This window comes from Stenella coeruleoalba, assembly GCF_951394435.1.
Source record: "Stenella coeruleoalba genome assembly, chromosome: 17".
Lineage (NCBI taxonomy): Eukaryota > Metazoa > Chordata > Mammalia > Artiodactyla > Delphinidae > Stenella > Stenella coeruleoalba.
The window spans coordinates 8,965,916-8,984,931 of NC_137163.1; the positions used below are offsets into that span (position 1 = coordinate 8,965,916).

General features: G+C 37.8%; 1 protein-coding gene across 6 annotated transcripts in view; it reads left to right on the plus strand.

Annotated features, from left to right (window-relative positions):
- LOC307175961 (uncharacterized protein) overlaps positions 1-19,016 on the plus strand; it is a 244,680-nt gene that overhangs the window by 165,321 nt on the left and 60,343 nt on the right. For 4 of the 6 annotated variants that reach the window (XR_013824566.1, XM_079901698.1, XM_079901696.1 and 1 more), the window contains 3 exons: positions 3,817-3,905; positions 6,313-6,365; positions 18,420-18,582. Coding sequence is in view for 3 of the 6 variants with exons in the window: in XM_079901698.1 (XP_079757824.1) it covers positions 3,817-3,905; positions 6,313-6,365; positions 18,420-18,582 (305 nt within the window). In the remaining 3 variants the exon portion in view is untranslated. The remainder of the gene's footprint in view (positions 1-3,816; positions 3,906-6,312; positions 6,366-18,419; positions 18,583-19,016) is intronic. The other 2 variants (XR_013824564.1, XR_013824565.1) reach the window with 1 other exon arrangement.

A 19,016-nucleotide genomic window follows, 5' to 3' on the forward strand; every position in this document is an offset into this window, starting at 1 on the left:
CTTTCCTCCCACAACTGGCTCATACCTCTCCAAGTCGTCACTTTATAAATATGCTGAGTCATCTGTTTATGGACCTAGCATTCCCTTTATGTTGTAAAGAAGGTATTGTCTTCTAACTTTTCTGAATTAAAGTGCTTAGCACAATATCTTGTCCATAATATGCAATAAAACTTTGCTGAATTAATGAATAAACAATTAATGAATGCAAACTGAATCCAGTGAAGATTATAGTAGAGAATAAAAGAAATTCTCAATAGTGAGATTCTTGAATTATCAGGTATGATATTTCAACATATAGCAGGACTCCATGTTACAGAGAGACTCTGCTAGTTAATGTTACATATTCATCCAAATGTATCGTGATAAAATCTAATTCTCTCCAGTTCTGACTTGAACTAGTCAACATGAATACGTAGATGAGGAGATCTGACTCAGGTTAAATCTTGCCAAGGACAAGCACAAATTTGCTAGTCACCACTAAATTGGCACCATTTTAACTGTAGTAATTGAAGCAGGTGGTTGGAAACTTAGTTAATGAGTACATTATTACTCTTCGTTCTGAAGAATAGTACTTAGATATTTGATCCAATACGAAGAGAGTGGTTAACATTTGCCAAAATGTTAGACCTTAGAACTGTTTTTTTTTAACAGAAACTATTTTTGTGTGTAACTATTCATAAGCCTTTTAGAAATTAATGTTTGTTTATACTGTATATGAAATTGGTGTCTATATATTGATCTCAAATCCAGTCACCTTGCTTAACTGTTACTATTTTAATAATTTGTTTATCGTAAAATTCTTGTGTGGTTTCAATGTGGATAATCATATCATCTGTAAAAAAAGTCAGTTTAATTTAATAATTTCCAATCTTTTTGCAATCAAGACCATTACATAATAATATTTAACACTTACTCTGAAAGCAAAAATGAAGAAGTCTGATAATACCAAGTGTTAGAGAAGATGTACAGTGACAGGAAAAAAAAAGTGTCAGTTGCTTCATCCATTTTGAAAATAGATGACATTATTTTGTAAGCTACAAACGTGTTCTGTGGTTGAGACGTTACCGTCCTAGGTACACATCCATGAGGAACTCATGCATATATGCAGGACTGTTTATAAGGAGTCATTTACAAGGTCGAGAAGATATATTCTACATGGCCATTTTGGTTCAATAACAAAATGAAATATTATGAAGTCTAAATGAATCTACTACAGAGGTACATAATGAATGATTCCTAGTATAATATTGAGTAAAAACATATTATACTTAGAAATATAATATTGAGTACAACATAAACTGCAAAAATGGCAAACACTGTAATATTCTTTTCATGAACCAAATAAAGCAAAGCAATAAATTTTTAGAAATACAAATAAATATGATAATTTTGTTTTCAAAAACAAGGGAATGATCAGTACAAGATTTTGAATAGTGGTGTTTGCATTGGATTAGTTGATGCAGGGGTTTAGAATGGGAGAGGATCAAATAAGTAGATGTAAATGTTAATCAGTGTACTAGTTTCTGTGTCCATTGTAGGCCATAGTAAAACAATTAAATACATATCTAAATAAAAGGGGACCAGATGGTACACATGGACCAAAAATGAGAGGGTGCCATGACCCGAGGATTATGATTAGTCCAAGACTGTGCACTCAAGTCCAGACAAAGAAGAAGGAATTACTAAACTCTACCTCTAGTTTAACAAAGTAATCCCTTAAGTACTTCTTATTCTCAGAAAACAAATATTCCAATTTAAATATTATTACTTACTGCAAGAGCTAAGACAACCAATTGAAATTTCAAACTTTTATGGGTTGTAGGTTACATTTCATGGGAAATAACACCACCATGAAATTTGCAGTCTTACACAAATTCTTTGTACAAGTGACCCTTACAAAGACAGATTTTTTTAAATTAATTGGTTTATTGAGGCATAATTTACATACTATAAAATTCATCAATTTTAAAAGCTCTAATCGGTGAGTTTTGACAAATATATATATATATGAGTGTAACTGCCACCACAATTATGATATAGAATATTTTCTTTACCCCCCCCCCAAATTTTCATGCTCTTTTCCAATGAATTCCCCTTCTTTACACTTGACCCCTGGCAAGTACTAATCTGCTTTCTACGAGTATAGTTTTACCTCTTCTAGAATTTCATATAAATGGAATATGTAACACATAATACTTTGTGTCTGGCTACAGTCACTTAGCATAATACTTTGGGATTAATTCATGCTGTGAAGTATATTAGTAATTTGTTACTTTATGTTGTTGAGTAGTATTCCATTTTACAATATACTGCATTTTGCTTATCTGTTCACTACTTGATAGTCATTTGTGCTGTTTCCAGTTTTTCACTGTTTTGAATAAAGTTACTATGAGCATTTGAGTAAAAATCTCTGTGTGAATTTGTTTTCATTTCTCTGGGGAAATAAATTAGTCATGGGATCGCCAGGTTTTATGATAAATATGCTTAACTTTATAGGAAATTGCCGGCCTGTTTTCCAAAGTGACTGCACACTTTTGCACTTTCACTAGCAACGTATGAAAGTTCCAAATACTCCACATCTTCACCAACGCTTGATTATTGTTACTGTTCTTTTTCTAAATTCTAGCCATTCAGTTGGGTAGGTAGTGGTATTTCACTATAGTTTTAATTTGCATGTCTTAAGGATGGATAATATTGACCATTTTTTCATGTGCTTATTTGTCATCCATATATCTTTATTGGTTCATTTGTTTTCTTATTGTTGAGTTTTGTGAGATCTTTGTATATTCTGGAAACAAGTCCTTTGCCAGATATATGTTTGGCAAGTATGTTCTCCCAGTCTGATATTTTCATTATTTTACCAGTTTCTTCTGAAGAGCAAAAGTGCTTCATTTTTTTTAAAAAATAAATTTATTTATTTATTTATTTATTTTTGGCTGCGTTGGGTCTTCGTTGCTGCACGTGGGCTTTCTCTAGTTGCGGTGAGTGGAGGCTACTCTTCATTGCGGTGCGTGGGCTTCTCATTGTGGTGCCTTCTCTTGTTATGGAGCACAGGCTCTAGGCATGTGGGCTTCAGTAGTTGTGGCTTGTGAGCTCAGTAGTTGTGGCACACGGGTTTAGTTGCTCCGCAGCATGTGGGATCTTCCTGGACCAGGGCTTGAACCCATGTACCCTGAATTGGCAGGCAGATTCTTAACACTGAGCCACCAGGGAAGTCCAAAAGTGCTTCATGTTTATGAAGTCTAATTTATCAAATTTTTCTTTTATGGCCCATGCTTTTCCTATCCTGACTAAGAAGTGTTTGCCTAATCGAGGGTTACAAAGATTTTCTCCTGTATTTTCTTCTAGAACTTATATAGTGTTAGCTCTTACATCTAGATCTCTGGATCTATTGTGAATTAATTTTTGCATATGGCATGAGGTAAGCTCAGGGTTCAGTTTGTTTTGGCAAACGGATATTCAGGCATACTAGCAACATTTATTAAATTGAATATCCTCTCTCCAAAGATTTACCATGGAAAATCTGTCAACAATCAACTGACCATATATGCATGGGCCTACACCTGGAATCTACATTTTATTCATTTTCCTATCCTTTTGCCAATGCTGTGTTGCTAAGGTCATTTTTAGTACCAGAGAGAACCAGATTTTACATATAAGTCTCCACAATGGACTGAAGTGCAATACTTATATGTTGCAAATATTTCAAACCACCACTTTTTCACAACTAGTGCAGAGTAATGTCTTTTGTTTTTCTATAATTGTAGAGGAAGTTAGAATATTCTCTCTTTATAAATCTTCTAATATTTCTCACAGATTTCATATTGGAATACCATTGGAAAGCATTGCAAAGGGAAACAGAACAAGCCTAAGGAAATTAGAAGTGCAGAAGAGAACACTTAAAAGTACAATATAAATATTTTTTGTATGTATAGTATTAAGATAGTTACTTTTTCCATCTCTTGTTGATGTCCTGTCTTTCTTTCTCTGATACCTCTGTTTGGTCAAGACATGAGACACATATAGATTTTTCTGTACAACTTACTCAGTGAAATTAAAGGATGAATAACTGATGAAGTGAATGATTTATTGCACTGCTTATGTTCTCAGCATAAGTGCTACTTTTTCTGATGCTGCTGGCTAATTAAACCTTAACATTTTCCCCCCAAATAGTGGCAGTAGTTTAGATGGGTAGATTTTTTGAAAACTCCAAAAAGGAAATCATAGGCCATATCTCAGAGTATGCTTAAAATGTGCTCTTTAAATCAGCTGCTGTTTGACTACTGAAATATGAGGGAATGTCAAAACTAAAATGGTAATTAGAAATCATGTGGGACAACCCCCTCATTTTATAGAAATTATCAGTAATGGAAATAATAGCTGTTGAGATACTCTAATCACTTAAATGTATAAAAATAATAATAAGGGAAGTGATAACACTTTAAATTCACTTAGCACCTTAAAGTTTAAAAAGGAATTCAGTATTCACAACTTTGCTCGATCCTAGTGAAAATAATGTGAAGCTGTATTATTATTTCCATTTTACTGGCAGTTATAACAGCTCACATTATTGGGTGTTTCCTATGTGCAGGGCACTTTCCTAGTGACTCTATATGAATCAACTTATCTTCACAGCAATTCTCTGAGTTAAGCATTGTTAATATTCTCATTTTTAAAGGTGAAGAAAATAAAAAATATTAAATAGCTTGACATAGTTGCCTAGTTAATAACTGACAGATTTAATATTCAAACTCATGCAATCTTACTTTGGAGCCTATATTATTAACAGCACTCCCAGGTGAAAAGAAAACCACAGGCTTACTAGCCTAAAAATTAGCTTCATTCTCCTGGCTAGGAAGTAACTGATCTAAGGTTTTCAACCTCAATTGGCTGACAGCAAGGGGTTGGCTAAAAAGTGCTTTTCGTTTTTAAGTGAAAATAAAAGATACATTTTTCATTTTTCACCAAGAACATTATGGCACAACGTATTCCCCCTTTTGTTCCACTACCTTCTGCCATTTTTCAGGCAACTTCATAATTCCATGTTCCCCAAACTTTTTGTCTTTTTGAGCAAAGAACTGTTCCAGGTGCCTCTTACAGTCTTCCAGGGAATTAAAATTTTTTCCATTAAATTTTGTAAAGACCAAAATAAATGGAAATACGGTGGATGAGTCAGAGCTTCCCAGCCAAGCTGTAACAGTTTTTGCCTAGTCATCAATGAAACATGCGGTCTTGAGTTATCCTGATGGAAGGTTGTGCATTTCCTGTTGACTAATTCTGGATGCTTTTCGTCAAGTGCTGCTTTCAGCTGGTCTAACTGGGAGCAGTACTAGTTGGAATTAATCGTTTGGTTTTCCGGAAAGAGCTCATAATAGAGGACTCCCCTCCAATCCCACCATATACACAACATCACCTTCTTTGGATGAAGACTGGACTTTGATGTGGTTGGTGGTGGTTCATTTAGCTTGCCCCACGATCTTTCCCGTTCCACATTATTGTACAGTATCAACTTTTCATCACCCATCACAATTTGTTTTAAAAACGGAACGTTTTCATTACGTTTAAGTAGAGAATCACACGTGGAAATACGGTCAAGAAGGTTTTTTCCGCTTAACTTATGTGGAACCCAAACATCAAAGCGATTCACATAACCAAGCTGGTGCAAATATTTTCAACTCTTGATTTGGATATTTTGAGTATGTCATCTATCTCCCATGTTGTATAATGTTGATCGTTCTTATAATGTCTCGATTTAATCGCTATCAACTTCAACTTGTCTACCCCACCGTGGAGCATCGTCCAGCGAGAAATCTCCAGCACGAAACTTCACAAACCACTTTTGACACGTTCGATCAGTTGCAGCACCTTCTCCATACACCACACAAATCTTTTTTTTGTGTTTCAGGTGCATTTTTACCTTTCTTGAAATAATAAAGCATAATATGCCGAAAATGTTGCTTTTTTCTTCCATCTTCAATATTAAAATGGCCACACAAAAATTCACCTAATTTTGATGTCTTTTTGTTTTAAATGCATGCTGACATGACAGCTCTCACATGCAATCTAACAAAATTGTTTCCAATGAAGTTAAAGACAGCTAAGTGCTACTAGAGCCATCTTACAGAAGAAACGGAACGAACTTTTTGGCCAACCCAATACCTATTTCTTCTACATTTTCAGGGAGAGAATAATTGCTCTGGCAGAATAAAGTGACTCATCACATTGTATTTATATACAAAAACTTAGCAATTTAAGCCAATAAATTTATAGTCCAGTCTTTGATTTCTAAGGTACTATGTGTTTTGTTTTTAGGATATCCATTTAACCTGTCTATGCCATGCTGTGCTACACGCTGGAATCAACAGGTGAGTTTGTTAAGCACAGCAGGTTTACCACTTTGTCTGTAGTGTTCTTCTTGGCTGAACTTTGGCCTTGGCCTCTAAAAGTGCCAAGGTGCCATTGAAAGGTTTCCATCCTAAGTTTCATGGGGCATCTCTATTTGCTTCCTCCCCCCACCATGAACAAGGACCCCATCATAGCAATAGAAAGGTTTTGCCTGTAACTAAGAGAAAAGGAATTCATGCTGTTCTGCACAGAGAAGAGAATTTACCTCAAGAAACATCTTGATGCTAAAAACTAGATCACTCTTTTAGAGACTCCTACTTATCTATAGTCAAAATTGCTATTTGATTCTGGTTTTCCAGATAAGTCCAAAGAAAAGAAAAAGAAAACAAACAAACAACAAAACAAGACAAATGAAAACTCACCATATCTCTGTCCAAGGATTATTTGCTATTCTCAGGGACAAAAGTAGGCCTTATATTCATCTGTGGGAAACCAGCTTCTAGGAGTGTACCTGGTACATATAAATCCACAATCAACATTTGGTGATAGATGAGGAAGATGACTTAAGATACCACAAGCTAAGTGCTTGGCATACATTCGGTTATTTAACGCTTACCTCTTGGGCTGGATGGCATTATCCCCATTTTATAGATGAAGAGACCTCAAAAAGTTGACCTTCTCCAAAGCCATACAACTCCTCTAGAAAAAAAAAAAAAAAACAAAAGAAAAGAGTGGGTCAAAAAAGAATGGAGAAAGAAAGGGTTAAAGGAAGGGGAAGTGGAAAAGTTTGTAGACATTTGTTTTTCAGTAAATAACTATAGATAAATACGAATTGCTATAGTCATTGTTCTAAATTACTGCAAAGACACATTAGTTATATTCTTTAGGCTATTAGAGTAAAGCGACTAATTAGGTGGGAAAATGGTTTCTTCTTGGCTTCCACCACAGTTTCACCTCTGTGATACTAAACTGCAGAGATTTGGCCCCAATAATAACACTCAGAATTATCTACATACAAATATACGCCTTCACACACACACGCACACACACACTCGCACACGCACACACTCACACGGGAAAATGAACAAACGTACGTTTACCTCTCAAGCAAACAGTTCACGCCATCTGTAATCGTCACTAAAAGTAGAATGGTGTTCGAGTGGGTTTGCTAGTTAAAGCACCGGTTTTGGAATTGCATAGATATGACTCTATTTCCACACTCCTTTGTTCCTTCAGTATTTGTTGTTCAATGCCATTTGCCAGGCACAAGAATTGCAGGAGTGAACGAAATGTTTATAGTTCCTGCCTTCAAGAAAGCACACACAGGTAGTGAGACAATTAAACCTGCCATCGTCATAAAGGCCGTGTATGCTGTGATAATGAATTTTTAGAGAGTGCAGAGATACCCAAGGAAATGAGAACTGAAATGAAACCTGAAGGAGAAGTAGAAGTGAGCCAAACTGGGACCGAGAAATGGAAAAATGTAAATCCTGGGTCCACAAAGAGAGTTAAACTCTGTAACCTCAGTTTTTATGTCTATAAAATGGGGCTAATGGAAGCTATCCCAGAAGGACCTGTTAGGATTAAAAATAATATGAATTTGCTGATCACCGAGCCTGACCCAGTGTGCACACTTACTGGTTGTTTTCACTGCTCAGTGTGCTGTAGAGGCAAGTCCCATTCTGCTGGCTGTGCTCATGTGATGTTAGATGTTACCGGTAAACCCTGAATTATTATTCCACTTAATCCACAGCTTTGTGAAATTAGCAAAATTCAATAACTGACAAGCTGTAACAAGGGAAATTTTGCAGAAGACTTTGGACAATAACAGCTAGGCATCCATAATAAACATGTGTGTCCCCAGTACATAGGACCATGCCTGACACGCAGGAGATACATGATAAATGTGTGCTGGATAAATTTACACTCCTTTATCAGGAACCCAGATCTGTTACCAAAGAAGAACTCGTTTGAAATTTTTAATGCTCATCAGTTTTGTTAAACAATAGACAGTGTACACAACTATTTCTAGCCCATCAATTGGGAAAAAATGTAAAGCCTAAGTCTTCTCTGGATTATGCAAATTTTAAAATTATCCAGTTAAATGAATATAATTATTTCCAGAATGGATTGAATTTTCAAAACTGAGAGTTAATATTTGTAGAGAAAAATTAAGCATTGGAAAATGCTACCTAGCATTTTTTTCCTGCAATTTCCTTTTCTTTTAATCCATTTTTGCTTTTATTGGGTTTGCTTTGCAGAGCACACCATTATGATTAAATTTAGATTTAAATAACAGAATTTGTTCTACCATTGTGTCAAGTCTGAGGGAGTGAATCTACCATATTGATGTTTATGATTTTCTTCGTAGCTGGAATCAGTAGTAATAAAAGTTTATCCCTCAAATGCAAAATGTTGGTTTACTATCCTGTACCAGGGGCAAGACTAGGGAGTTTTGCTTCTTCTTGACTGTTAACGAAGAATCTAAAGGTATTACAGCTTGATTTGTGAAATATTACACATATATAAATGTACACACAAAACTAGTTATTTATAGATAGAATTCAGTGTCACTCAATTGGTTTTACTTAAAATACCTACAATTAGTCAGCTCTAGTTTCCAAATATGCCAGATATTAAAAGATGTAATTGTGGCATGGCCTTTTGTGTCCATATTAGGGGAAATATTTTATATTTGGGCAAGGTGTTTTGTTTTAATGAATTTATAAAGAGATCACACTTGTCCCTGGTTTAAATAAGCAAGCACTCCTAAAATTTCCCTGTTAATCTGTCAATCCTGGTTTATCGCCTTCAACACTACATCTTCAACAATTAGTGTGTTCCCTAGTATTTATCTATATACTTCTAAATAATATGCTGAAATTTCTTTTAGAAAATAGTTCTTGGCTCTCTGCTATGAGAAAGGAAAACTAAGCTTTTCTATAGATACAACTTCTTATTTCCCCTCGCCAATACCTCCCGGTAGATAGCTATATCACAATTAGTCGTTAACTTAACCTCCAGAATTTACATAATAATGACTGAACAAATGTTACTCTTTGCTGAGCTGAGTAATGTCATATGATTATATCTCCTCTCTTGACAACACTTCTTTGACCTGGGAGCTAACGCTCCATCACATCTTCTACGCACCTAGTGATATTCCACAGGAAATATTAATAATTTCCACAGGCTAAAACGTTAGCCCTCTCTTGCCCTCAGAACAATCTCAAAGCCATCATTTACCATAGGGTCTAATTACTCTGCTGCCTTGTGTCATCTGTCAATTTCTCTGGACCGTCATCATTGGACTTCCCTACACTGCCTTCTAGCCTAGAGCCAAAATCATATGCCTTTTTCTTTCTTTGTGTACTTCCTTAGATTGCTGATTATTTTCTCTAATATATTCCTACAGACAGTTTATAGGAAATAAATTTTTATATCTTTGCCCGCTTGAAATTTTTTTTTGCTCCTTTCACATTTGATTGTTAGGATGACTGTGTAGAGAATCCTAGATTGAACTTATTTTTATTCAAAATATTGAAAACATTGCTATTCTCTTCCTAACTTACAGTATTATTGTCAAGAAGATGGCTGCTTTGTGAATTTTTGACCCTTTATATGTGACTTGTCTTACTTGTTCGGGAGATTTAAGTATCTCTTTATCTTTGCTATTCTGAAAATCTTTAATGATACGCTTGATGTTTGCTTCTTTTTTTCCCATTCAGTGCTAGTCACACACTGTACCAGAGACTTGTGTGTTCAAAACTGGGAAATTAAAATGTATTTTTTTGGTTATTGTTGTTAATTTTCTCTTTCCTGTTTTCTCAGTTTGCTGTCTCACTCATTTGTCTTTTTCAGCTCTTATTCATTGAATGCTGTACCTCATGGAATGATGGTCTGAGAATGATGCTCTGATTTTCATGTACTTCCTGTGTCTTATCCCTTGGCTTATTTTCTGGGAAATTTTCTCAATCTTATTTTTCAATGTTTCTAGTGATATTTTAATTTTGGCTATTGGATTTTTATATCTCCAGTGCTCTTTAAAAAAGTATTTGGTTGTTTCTTTTTTTCCCTAACATTCTGTTCCTTTTTCATGAAGCAACATCATCTTTTAGCTCTCAGGTTATTGATTCTAGTTGGGGGTATTGTGTGTGTAGAGGGTAGTTTACTTTTTCCTAGGATATGATTTCCATTTCTTTCCGTTTCCTTTTTGTTTGATTATTTTGGTCTTTGGCATATGTTGGAGATTTTGAAAAGCTGATTAGAATCTCTGTGTTTATAAGATGGGCTTGTCTACTGTTAGGCTTCACTGTATAGCGATCAAAATCAGTATCAGTTTTCTGCCTATAGAATTTCAGGAGTCTGACAAACGTTCATTTTGTCTAGTCTCTGTCCCTTTGAGTCCAGGCTGGCAGCATTTCTGCTCACACAACATTCTCAAAAGCCGTATGGATCGCCTGTGTATGTGACCCAGATTCACACCATTAGATAAGAGGGTCCTCCACAGATCCTTCCTGAATGATCCCTATTCCTATTCATCTCTGTTCCTGGCTTCTGCTGGGAAGATTTATTGGATTCATCATTCACATACCTAATCTCTTTGGGAAGAGATTCCCTAGCCACACTGGTCATTTCTCCAGGGTATTCTTTTCCAACAGTGAATTTCCTAATTTTAGCATCCTTTGCCATTTAAATGGGAAGGGAGCCTCTCAAATCATCAAGCTCTGGTTCCTTTTTGCTTAACAGTTTCTTCTGTAGTTTATCCCTTTCCTCTCACGTTTTACTATAAGCCGCACAGAGAAACCAGGCTGCACCTTCAACAATTCCAAAGCATCTTTTTTTTTTAACATCTTTATTGGAGTATAATTGCTTTACAATGGTGTGTTAGTTTCTGCTTTATAACAAAGTGAATCAGCTATACATAAACATATATCCCCATATCCCCTCCCTCTTGCATCTGCCTCCCACCCTCCCTATCCCACCCCTCTAGGTGGTCACAAAGCACCGAGCTGATCTCCCTGTGCTATGCAGCTGCTTCCCACTAGCTATCTATTTTACGTTTGGTAGTGTATATATGTCCATGTCACTCACTCACTTCGTCCGAGCTTACCCTTCCCCCTCCCCGTGTCCTCAAGTCCATTCTCTACGTCTGTGTCTTTATTCCCATCTTCTACATTTTTGAGTATTTGTTACAGCAAATTCTCTCTTTTTGGTGCCAAAATCACTGAGACTGTCCCCACTTATAGTAACCTCTAGCTTTTTTTTTTCTCTATAAAGTAATCCACTGATACTACTTACCTTAGAGGAGTAAGAAAAGAAAAACTGTATTGTCATCATTTTGGTGGCAGGGGCAGACTTTTCCCAAATCTCACTTTTTTCAGTCCTGTGCCTCCTCTTCCCCCTTTGCCTGATCTCACTGAAACTCAAACTTCTCATGTCCAGTTTCTCCAGAAAACAGATCTGCAGTCTCCTTCAGGACCAGTGGGTGTAGGATATGGCTGGCTTTGTATATACATTCAAGTTCCTTTCATCGGGTCCCATACCTCCGCCTTTGGGTGTGATTTGTACTGTCAGATTCTCATCCTTATGAGGCTTCTGGAGGTGAGACGGGGTATCCTTACTTAGTACCCCATTGAGGAGCCACTGGTAGAGTTTGTACTCCTCGGCTCCTGCAGTCACTGCTTCCCTAATCACTATTTTCTTAAATATACAGGTTTCTCTTCTACTATTCCCCATCTTCTCTGTCTTTTTGGTACTTTACATTAAAAAAAATACGTACATTTAAGGAGCTTCGAGGAGAAGTGGTAATAGATGTATTGATATGGTTAATCTTGCATATTGAACTAGAAGTCAATACTTTTTAAAAGATGACCATGAATATACCCTTAGCCTAATAGCACAAAATATTTAAAGAAAAAAATTTATATTTCACAATTTATCAATCTCTGTCTTATAATGTAATGTGCTTATGTGTGACAATTCTTGTAGCATATCTTATTAACATCCCCACAGATGAATATCTTTACAGATCAGAAGGTAAAAGCTATAGAGATATTTTTTCAATAACTAAATTTTATTTTTTTCTGGGCTACCTGTAGGGATTCGATTACACTCGAGCTCATGCATCCAGGATTCAAAGTTAGGTATGACTAGAGGTGACTATTTTTACCTTCTGTCATATCGATGTCTGGTTACCTACAAAGACAAACAAAATAAGTGCTCGGGGCACACACACACACATACATATGCATGTATTAATCTGGGTCCTTTGGGAACAGGTGTGATTAGATGCAAAAGAAATTTATTGGGGAAAAGAGCAGTGACGGCTAAAGAGGAGAGAGGTGGAGAAGGTGGGAGAGCATTCAGACTGGAATGCAGGTCTGATAGCTTAGAAGGAGGAGTGAAGGAAGGGGTAAAGAGGAATCCCAGTCAACAGCGCAGTTCCAAGAAGTGTTCTGTCAGATTGCCGTGAGTCCTCAGACCAAACCTCAGGTCACCCACTAGGAGTCCCAATGGGCCTAGGTTAGTATCTCTTTTAGTTTCAGTCATTGGCTAAACTTGGTTTTAATACAGATAGAGTGGTGGATCTGTACTAATTAATTAATATAGACACAGTGGGGAAAACAGCTGGGATCATCAGCTATATTTGCTTCCCGTAGCAGGACATCTGAGAGGCATATGTTCATGACCACTTGACACAATAATTTAAAAAATGAGATACTTTATTTGTTATGTAAAATTGCAATAATTGCCATAAAAATCAGGGACACTTTTGTCTTTCTTACGTTTATTCGACAGAATAATAGCTTTAAAAATTTATATAAACCTGGGGTGGATCCTATAATCTATTCAGCCTTTAGGGTTTTTATTAGTCTCTGACTAATAAAGACAAGAGGAATCACTTTGTTTTCTCTCTTTCTTGATGTATTTTATCTTACTTGACAATATTTCTTATCTCACTTATCTCACTTGACAATATTTCTTTGCCGACAGCAATGCCCAGGACTGGGCTGTGTACCTATGTCGACTTAACGGATGCTGGCAATATCTGTAAGATGAGGTACAGAGGATTGACTTGCTGTTCTTATAGCTGATGATGCTTCTTTCAGAAACTGGAGGGGAAAGTGACTGCTCTTGATTAAAGGAAGAGAGAAAAATTATAGCTTATTCAGGCTGAGAAAACGAAGTGAATAAATTGTTCTATCACAAAGTGACATCTTGCCCTGGACCTCTAAACCTTTCTGAGTCTTCGTGTCCTTGTCAATAAGAAGAAAAAGTAGGAGTGTGTATAATCTCTTACATGCCTCCCAGCTTGAATGGTGTGGGACTCCAGTTAAGGCTTGGTTGCTCTAAGGGTGAGCTGTTTTTTTCACTCATTGCTTCAGTTCTCTGCCTCGACCATACTGTATGTTTTACGTAGTGGTTCCAGTGAGGAGGAACATCTGGCATACTGCTTAACAGCACTTATTTTTAGCCAGTGATAAGCTTCAGATGTTGGATTTAAAAAAAAAAATCTCTGCTTCATGCAGTATAAGAATTTGTTCACTTCCCCATTCTTTCCAGTGCCTGATCCCCTGCCCCCAGTGAAACTCTATTTGTAAGCTCATATTTGGAAAAGTTTCTCTTTTTTCAATTTTCTCTTGATGGACAATTTGGGCAACACTGTTAGAATTGAAGCCCTGGGAGAAACATCCAGATTGATGGGCTAATTTAGTTGGTCTAAATCTGCACTTTTTAAAAAAAATTAATTAATTTATTTTTGGCTGTGTTGGGTCTTCGTTTCTGTGCGAGGGCTTTCTCTAGTGGTGGCAAGCGGGGGCCACTCTTCATCGCGGTGCGCGGGCCTCTCACTGTCGTGGCCTCTCTTGTTGCGGAGCACGGGCTCCAGACGCGCAGGCTCAGTAGTTGTGGCTCACGGGCCCAGTTGCTCCGCGGCATGTAGGATCCTCCCAGACCAGGGCTCGAACCTGTGTCCCCTGCATTGGCAGGCAGATTCTCAACCACTGCGCCACCAGGGAAGCCCTGCACTTTTATTATACAGTGCTGGGAGGGGACAGGATGGGGAACCAGCGGGGCAAAGCGTCTCTTCAATAATTTGCAGAGAATCTGTCATTCCTCCTTTGGTGTTGATCACTTTGTATTACATGTATTTGTTTACTTGTCTATCTTCCTAACTAGACCATTAGTGCCTTGAGGTCAAGAACTAGGTCTTATTCATCGTGCCATTCACATCACTAAGCACAGTGCCTGTCAGATAACAGATGGTTGGTTATGTTTGCTGAGTAATGACTGAATGGATGAATGAATGAATTTAATGAATAAATGGTTAAAGACTTTGTGGCATTACAGTCTACAAAGATTCCCAGGAGATCATTCAATATCTTCCCTATACTCAGGCTTGATTTTTTCAATGGGAACTATTTTGTTATTTTCAAAAGCTCTTTAATCTTGTCTGTTCCAAGTACTGTTGAAGATGCTAAGGATACAGCAGTGAATTTCAAAGATTGGGTCCTTGCCTGCCTGACATTTAGGTTCTAGCAGGGAATTAGAGAATAACGTCGTTAAAAATGAACAAATATTATATTTATTAACATAAATAAGTAAAATGATAAATATGAGAAAAAAGATGGAGAGGTAATGATTGGGGAAGAAGTTAATTATTAATAAACAAGTCTAGCTATATCTGGTTAATTTTTTTTTTTTTTTTTGCGGTACGCGGGCCTCTCACTGTTGTGACCTCTCCTGTTGCGGAGCACAGGCTCCGGATGCGCAGGCTCAGCAGCCATGGCTCACGGGCCCAGCCGCTCCACGGCATGTGGGATCCTCCCGGACTGGGGCACGAACCTGTGTCCGCTGCATCGGCAGGCGGACCCTCAACCACTGAGCCACCAGCGAAGCCCCTGGATAATTATTAAAGCTGGTTGATGGGTACATGGAGTCTATAATTTAAAAGTTGAAGTATTCAAAGAAAGCTCCCCAAAATGTAAGTTCAAACAAAAGGGAAAGAATGTAAATGAATCTAGAAATTTTCAAATAAAAAGGATAAACACTTTGTCTAAGAAAAAGTACACAGAAATATGGAAAAATCCAGATGTGAAGATATTTTATTACCTAAAATCTTGCGTGACATCCTATGATTTTCCAAAGTGATGGCCACATCTCAAATGTCTAAAAGACCAAAGAAAGGATTGAATGAATCCAGCCAGATGAAAGGTGGAAGATGGCAACTGGCTCAGAGTTAACAGAACACAACAAGGATTTGAGGAAACAAATGGGAAAACCCACCCCCTCTATTTAATAGAGGCAATTGTTACATTGCAAAAATATATGCCCATTGTAACCATATCTTCTGATTTGCCAAGGAAATTTCAAAATCTAGATTTTATGTAAATTATCCAGCATTTCAAATGTTGGTAAAAATTTACTGTGTGCATAATTATAAAACACACCTTATGGTGAACAGTCTTGACTTCCGGTCTACACTCTAAAGTGGTCTGGGAATGACTATATGGTTTACTGGGAGAGCTTTGAGAATTTATTCTGATTGATTTTGCATAGCATATTGTCTGAAAGTTACTCTTTTGGCTATAGGAAAATGTTTCAGTTCAATTAAAATAGAAATATCAGGTCCTTTGGGGTTTCCAAAGTAAATATAGTTAATGATTGTGTGTGTGTGTGTGTGTGTGTGTGTGTGTGTGTGTGTGGAGAGAAGAGAGGAAAAAATAGTGTGTCAAGGATGCACAGCTCTCTTGTAAATGCTTAATTGGGTGATTTCTGGTGACATACGTAGGATTCTGTTTTTCTTCTACAAGTCAGTCAATAATAGACAAGAAATATCAATAAACAATACAATATTACCTGTTCTCATGAAGCAGGGCAGAACTGTGCTTAAAGCAGGTGACTGGGGACAAGTTGATGATTCGATCTTTTGGCTTCTTGGGAATAATATTCTAGGAAACTTTATTCTATTGGAAAAAACAACAAAATATAATTTACTAAAGAGAAGTATATTGTGTTCTTCATGACCTGTGAAAGTCAAACATGGTTGAACTGCCACTGTGAGTCATCATTCAGAGGTTTGCCCTGTACCAAGTCAGTATTTGAATGAAGACGTTTGCACAAAGGATAGGCGCACGTGGTAGATGGTGCTTACTAAAGTTGAAGCGCCATTAAAGATAAGTAAATATAATTGCAGGTGGTAGGAAGTGCTGTGAAGAAGACTGAAGAAGACTGTAGTAGTTATTAATGCTGTTTATCAAATACTTCCAGTTTTCCCTCTGGGCATAAGTTAGAATGGCACCTTCATACTCTCTTGATGTCATATATGCATATATGATTCGTTTTGACTGATTAAGTGTGAACAGAAATGACAGGCATAGCTTCTGGGTGGAAGTTTAAGAGCCAACGCTTGATTTTTCCGTGTTCCTGTGTCTCCTTGACACAGTGACTAGTGATGTTTAAATGGTGGATAATCTGCCAGCCTGATTTCTAGAGTGAGAGAGCAGGGAGCAGAGCCCACCGACAGCCTGTGATGGATACGAGCGGGAACAAGAACTAAACCGTGGATGAGATAAGCCCCGGGCTTTTGAAGGTTGTTTTTTGTCTGCAGCATAACCTGGCCAACCCTGACCAATTCACAGGGTGATAGGATTGATGACAGGGGCTAATGTAAATGGGGTGATTGGGGGAGGAGCAAGAAAAGCAAGGCATTTCTGAGGAAATAACATCTGAGCATAATCTGAGTGATGAGAAGGAGTGAGACTTTTGAAGATCTGGGGGAGAGCTTTCCAGACAGAGAGAAGATCATGTACCAAGTCTGGGAGGAAGATGCAGACTTGGCTTGTTCGGGGAAAAGAAGAAGGTCAGCCTGCCTGGGTACAAGTAAGCACAAGGAAGAAGATGAATGTAGCCAGAGTCATGATCATGTGGGACTTTAAATGTCGTGTTCAGGAGTGTGGATGAGAAGCCAGTGACCTGCTTTGCATCTGTAAGAGCTCACCACGACATTAGGTGAAGAATGGGTTACAGTAGGTCCCCTACATACGAACCTTCAAGCTGCGAACTTTCAAAGGTGCGAACGTGTGTTCCATCAACGTCAGGCGTGAGTGAAATTGAAATGGCAGCTCGCCCTCCATCTCCTATTGCTGACGATCCTTCAGCTCTACCACCTCCCACCCCCTCTCCCTCCTCCAGTCAGTAACTCTTCTTGCCTGTTCACGTGATGCCAGCCCCTGTATGCCAGCTGTTGTACTGTACCACTGTACTTTTCAAGGTACTGTACTGTAAGATTAAAGATGTTTTCTTTATTTTCTGTGTTTTTTTTAATATATTATTTGTGTGAAAACCTATTACAGTGCAGTACTATATAGCCAATTGTGTAGTTGGGTACCTAGGCTAAATTTGTTGGACTTATGAACACACTGGACTTACAAACATGCTCTCGGAACAGAATGCATTCGCATGTACGGGACTTATTGTATTTAGGTGCAAAAGGGTAAGCAGGGTGTCCAATGAGGAGACCGTTGTAGTCATCTAGGGAAGGGAGGATGGGGGCCTCAAGTAAGGTGGTAGTGGGAGAGCTGGTGAGATGAGGTGATTGTCGGGATATTATTTGCAGATGTCACGTAAGTCTGAGATACACTATTAGAAATTGGTCTGCACTTTGCTCTACAAACATGACATAATATTGAGGTTTTCTGAGAAAACATTGAAGTCCATTTTCACAAGCAAATATCTTTTAAGTGGATGGGGTCTGCTCTCAGCTCAAATGCATCACCCAATGAATCTCCACAATTATATATAAAGGGAATATAAAAAGTAAAAACAAGCAGTACCTGGAGCTTTTATATTCTAAAGATATTCATCTTGTTTTATTTAGCTGGGCACATTTGTGAAATCCATAGGAACTTTTTGTTCTTTCTCTTTTACTTCTTTGTAAACATCATGCTTGAGTGGAGAAAACAAAAATATGAAACTCGAAGTTTGGAAACCTGGGTTTTCCAGTCTTAGTTCTGCTCCTTACCAGCTCTTTGATCTTGAGACTCAGTTTCTTTTTTTTTTTTTTTTCACAGGCTCCGGACGCACAGGCTCAGCGGCCATGGCTCACGGGCCCAGCCGCTCCGCGGCATGTGGGATCTTCCCGGACCCGGGCACGAACCCGCGTCCCCTGCATCGGCAGGCGGACCCTCAACCGCTGCGCCACCAGGGAAGCCCCGAGACTCAGTTTCTTTACCAGTAAGTGAACCTAAGATGCCTGATGGGGCTAGTGTGATGCTGGCTCTTAAGACACATTCCTGATGCACAGGTGGTCACACATTTTTTAGAAGACCACAAAAATATCTAAATGTTCTAGAACAACCAGTACTATCTTTAGTGACTGGCCTCATTTATGATGACTGAGTTAGGGTCTTTATTTTTAAATTGTCCTGTATCCTGCCCACAATAGCATCTGAGGTAAGTGTGGTTAGCTCCATCTTACACTTCAAGAAACTAAAATCTTTTCTGGAATCTGCTGTCTGTCAGAAGCTTTGGGTAACAAAAGGTCAAGTGCCAGCTAGGTGTCAGGTGATATGCTAGGTTCTGGGATACAAAAATAAATGTGTGGCCATAACTCTCAAATAATACTGAGAATAATTCTTACCAGATGCCGACATTTATTAAGTACTTAC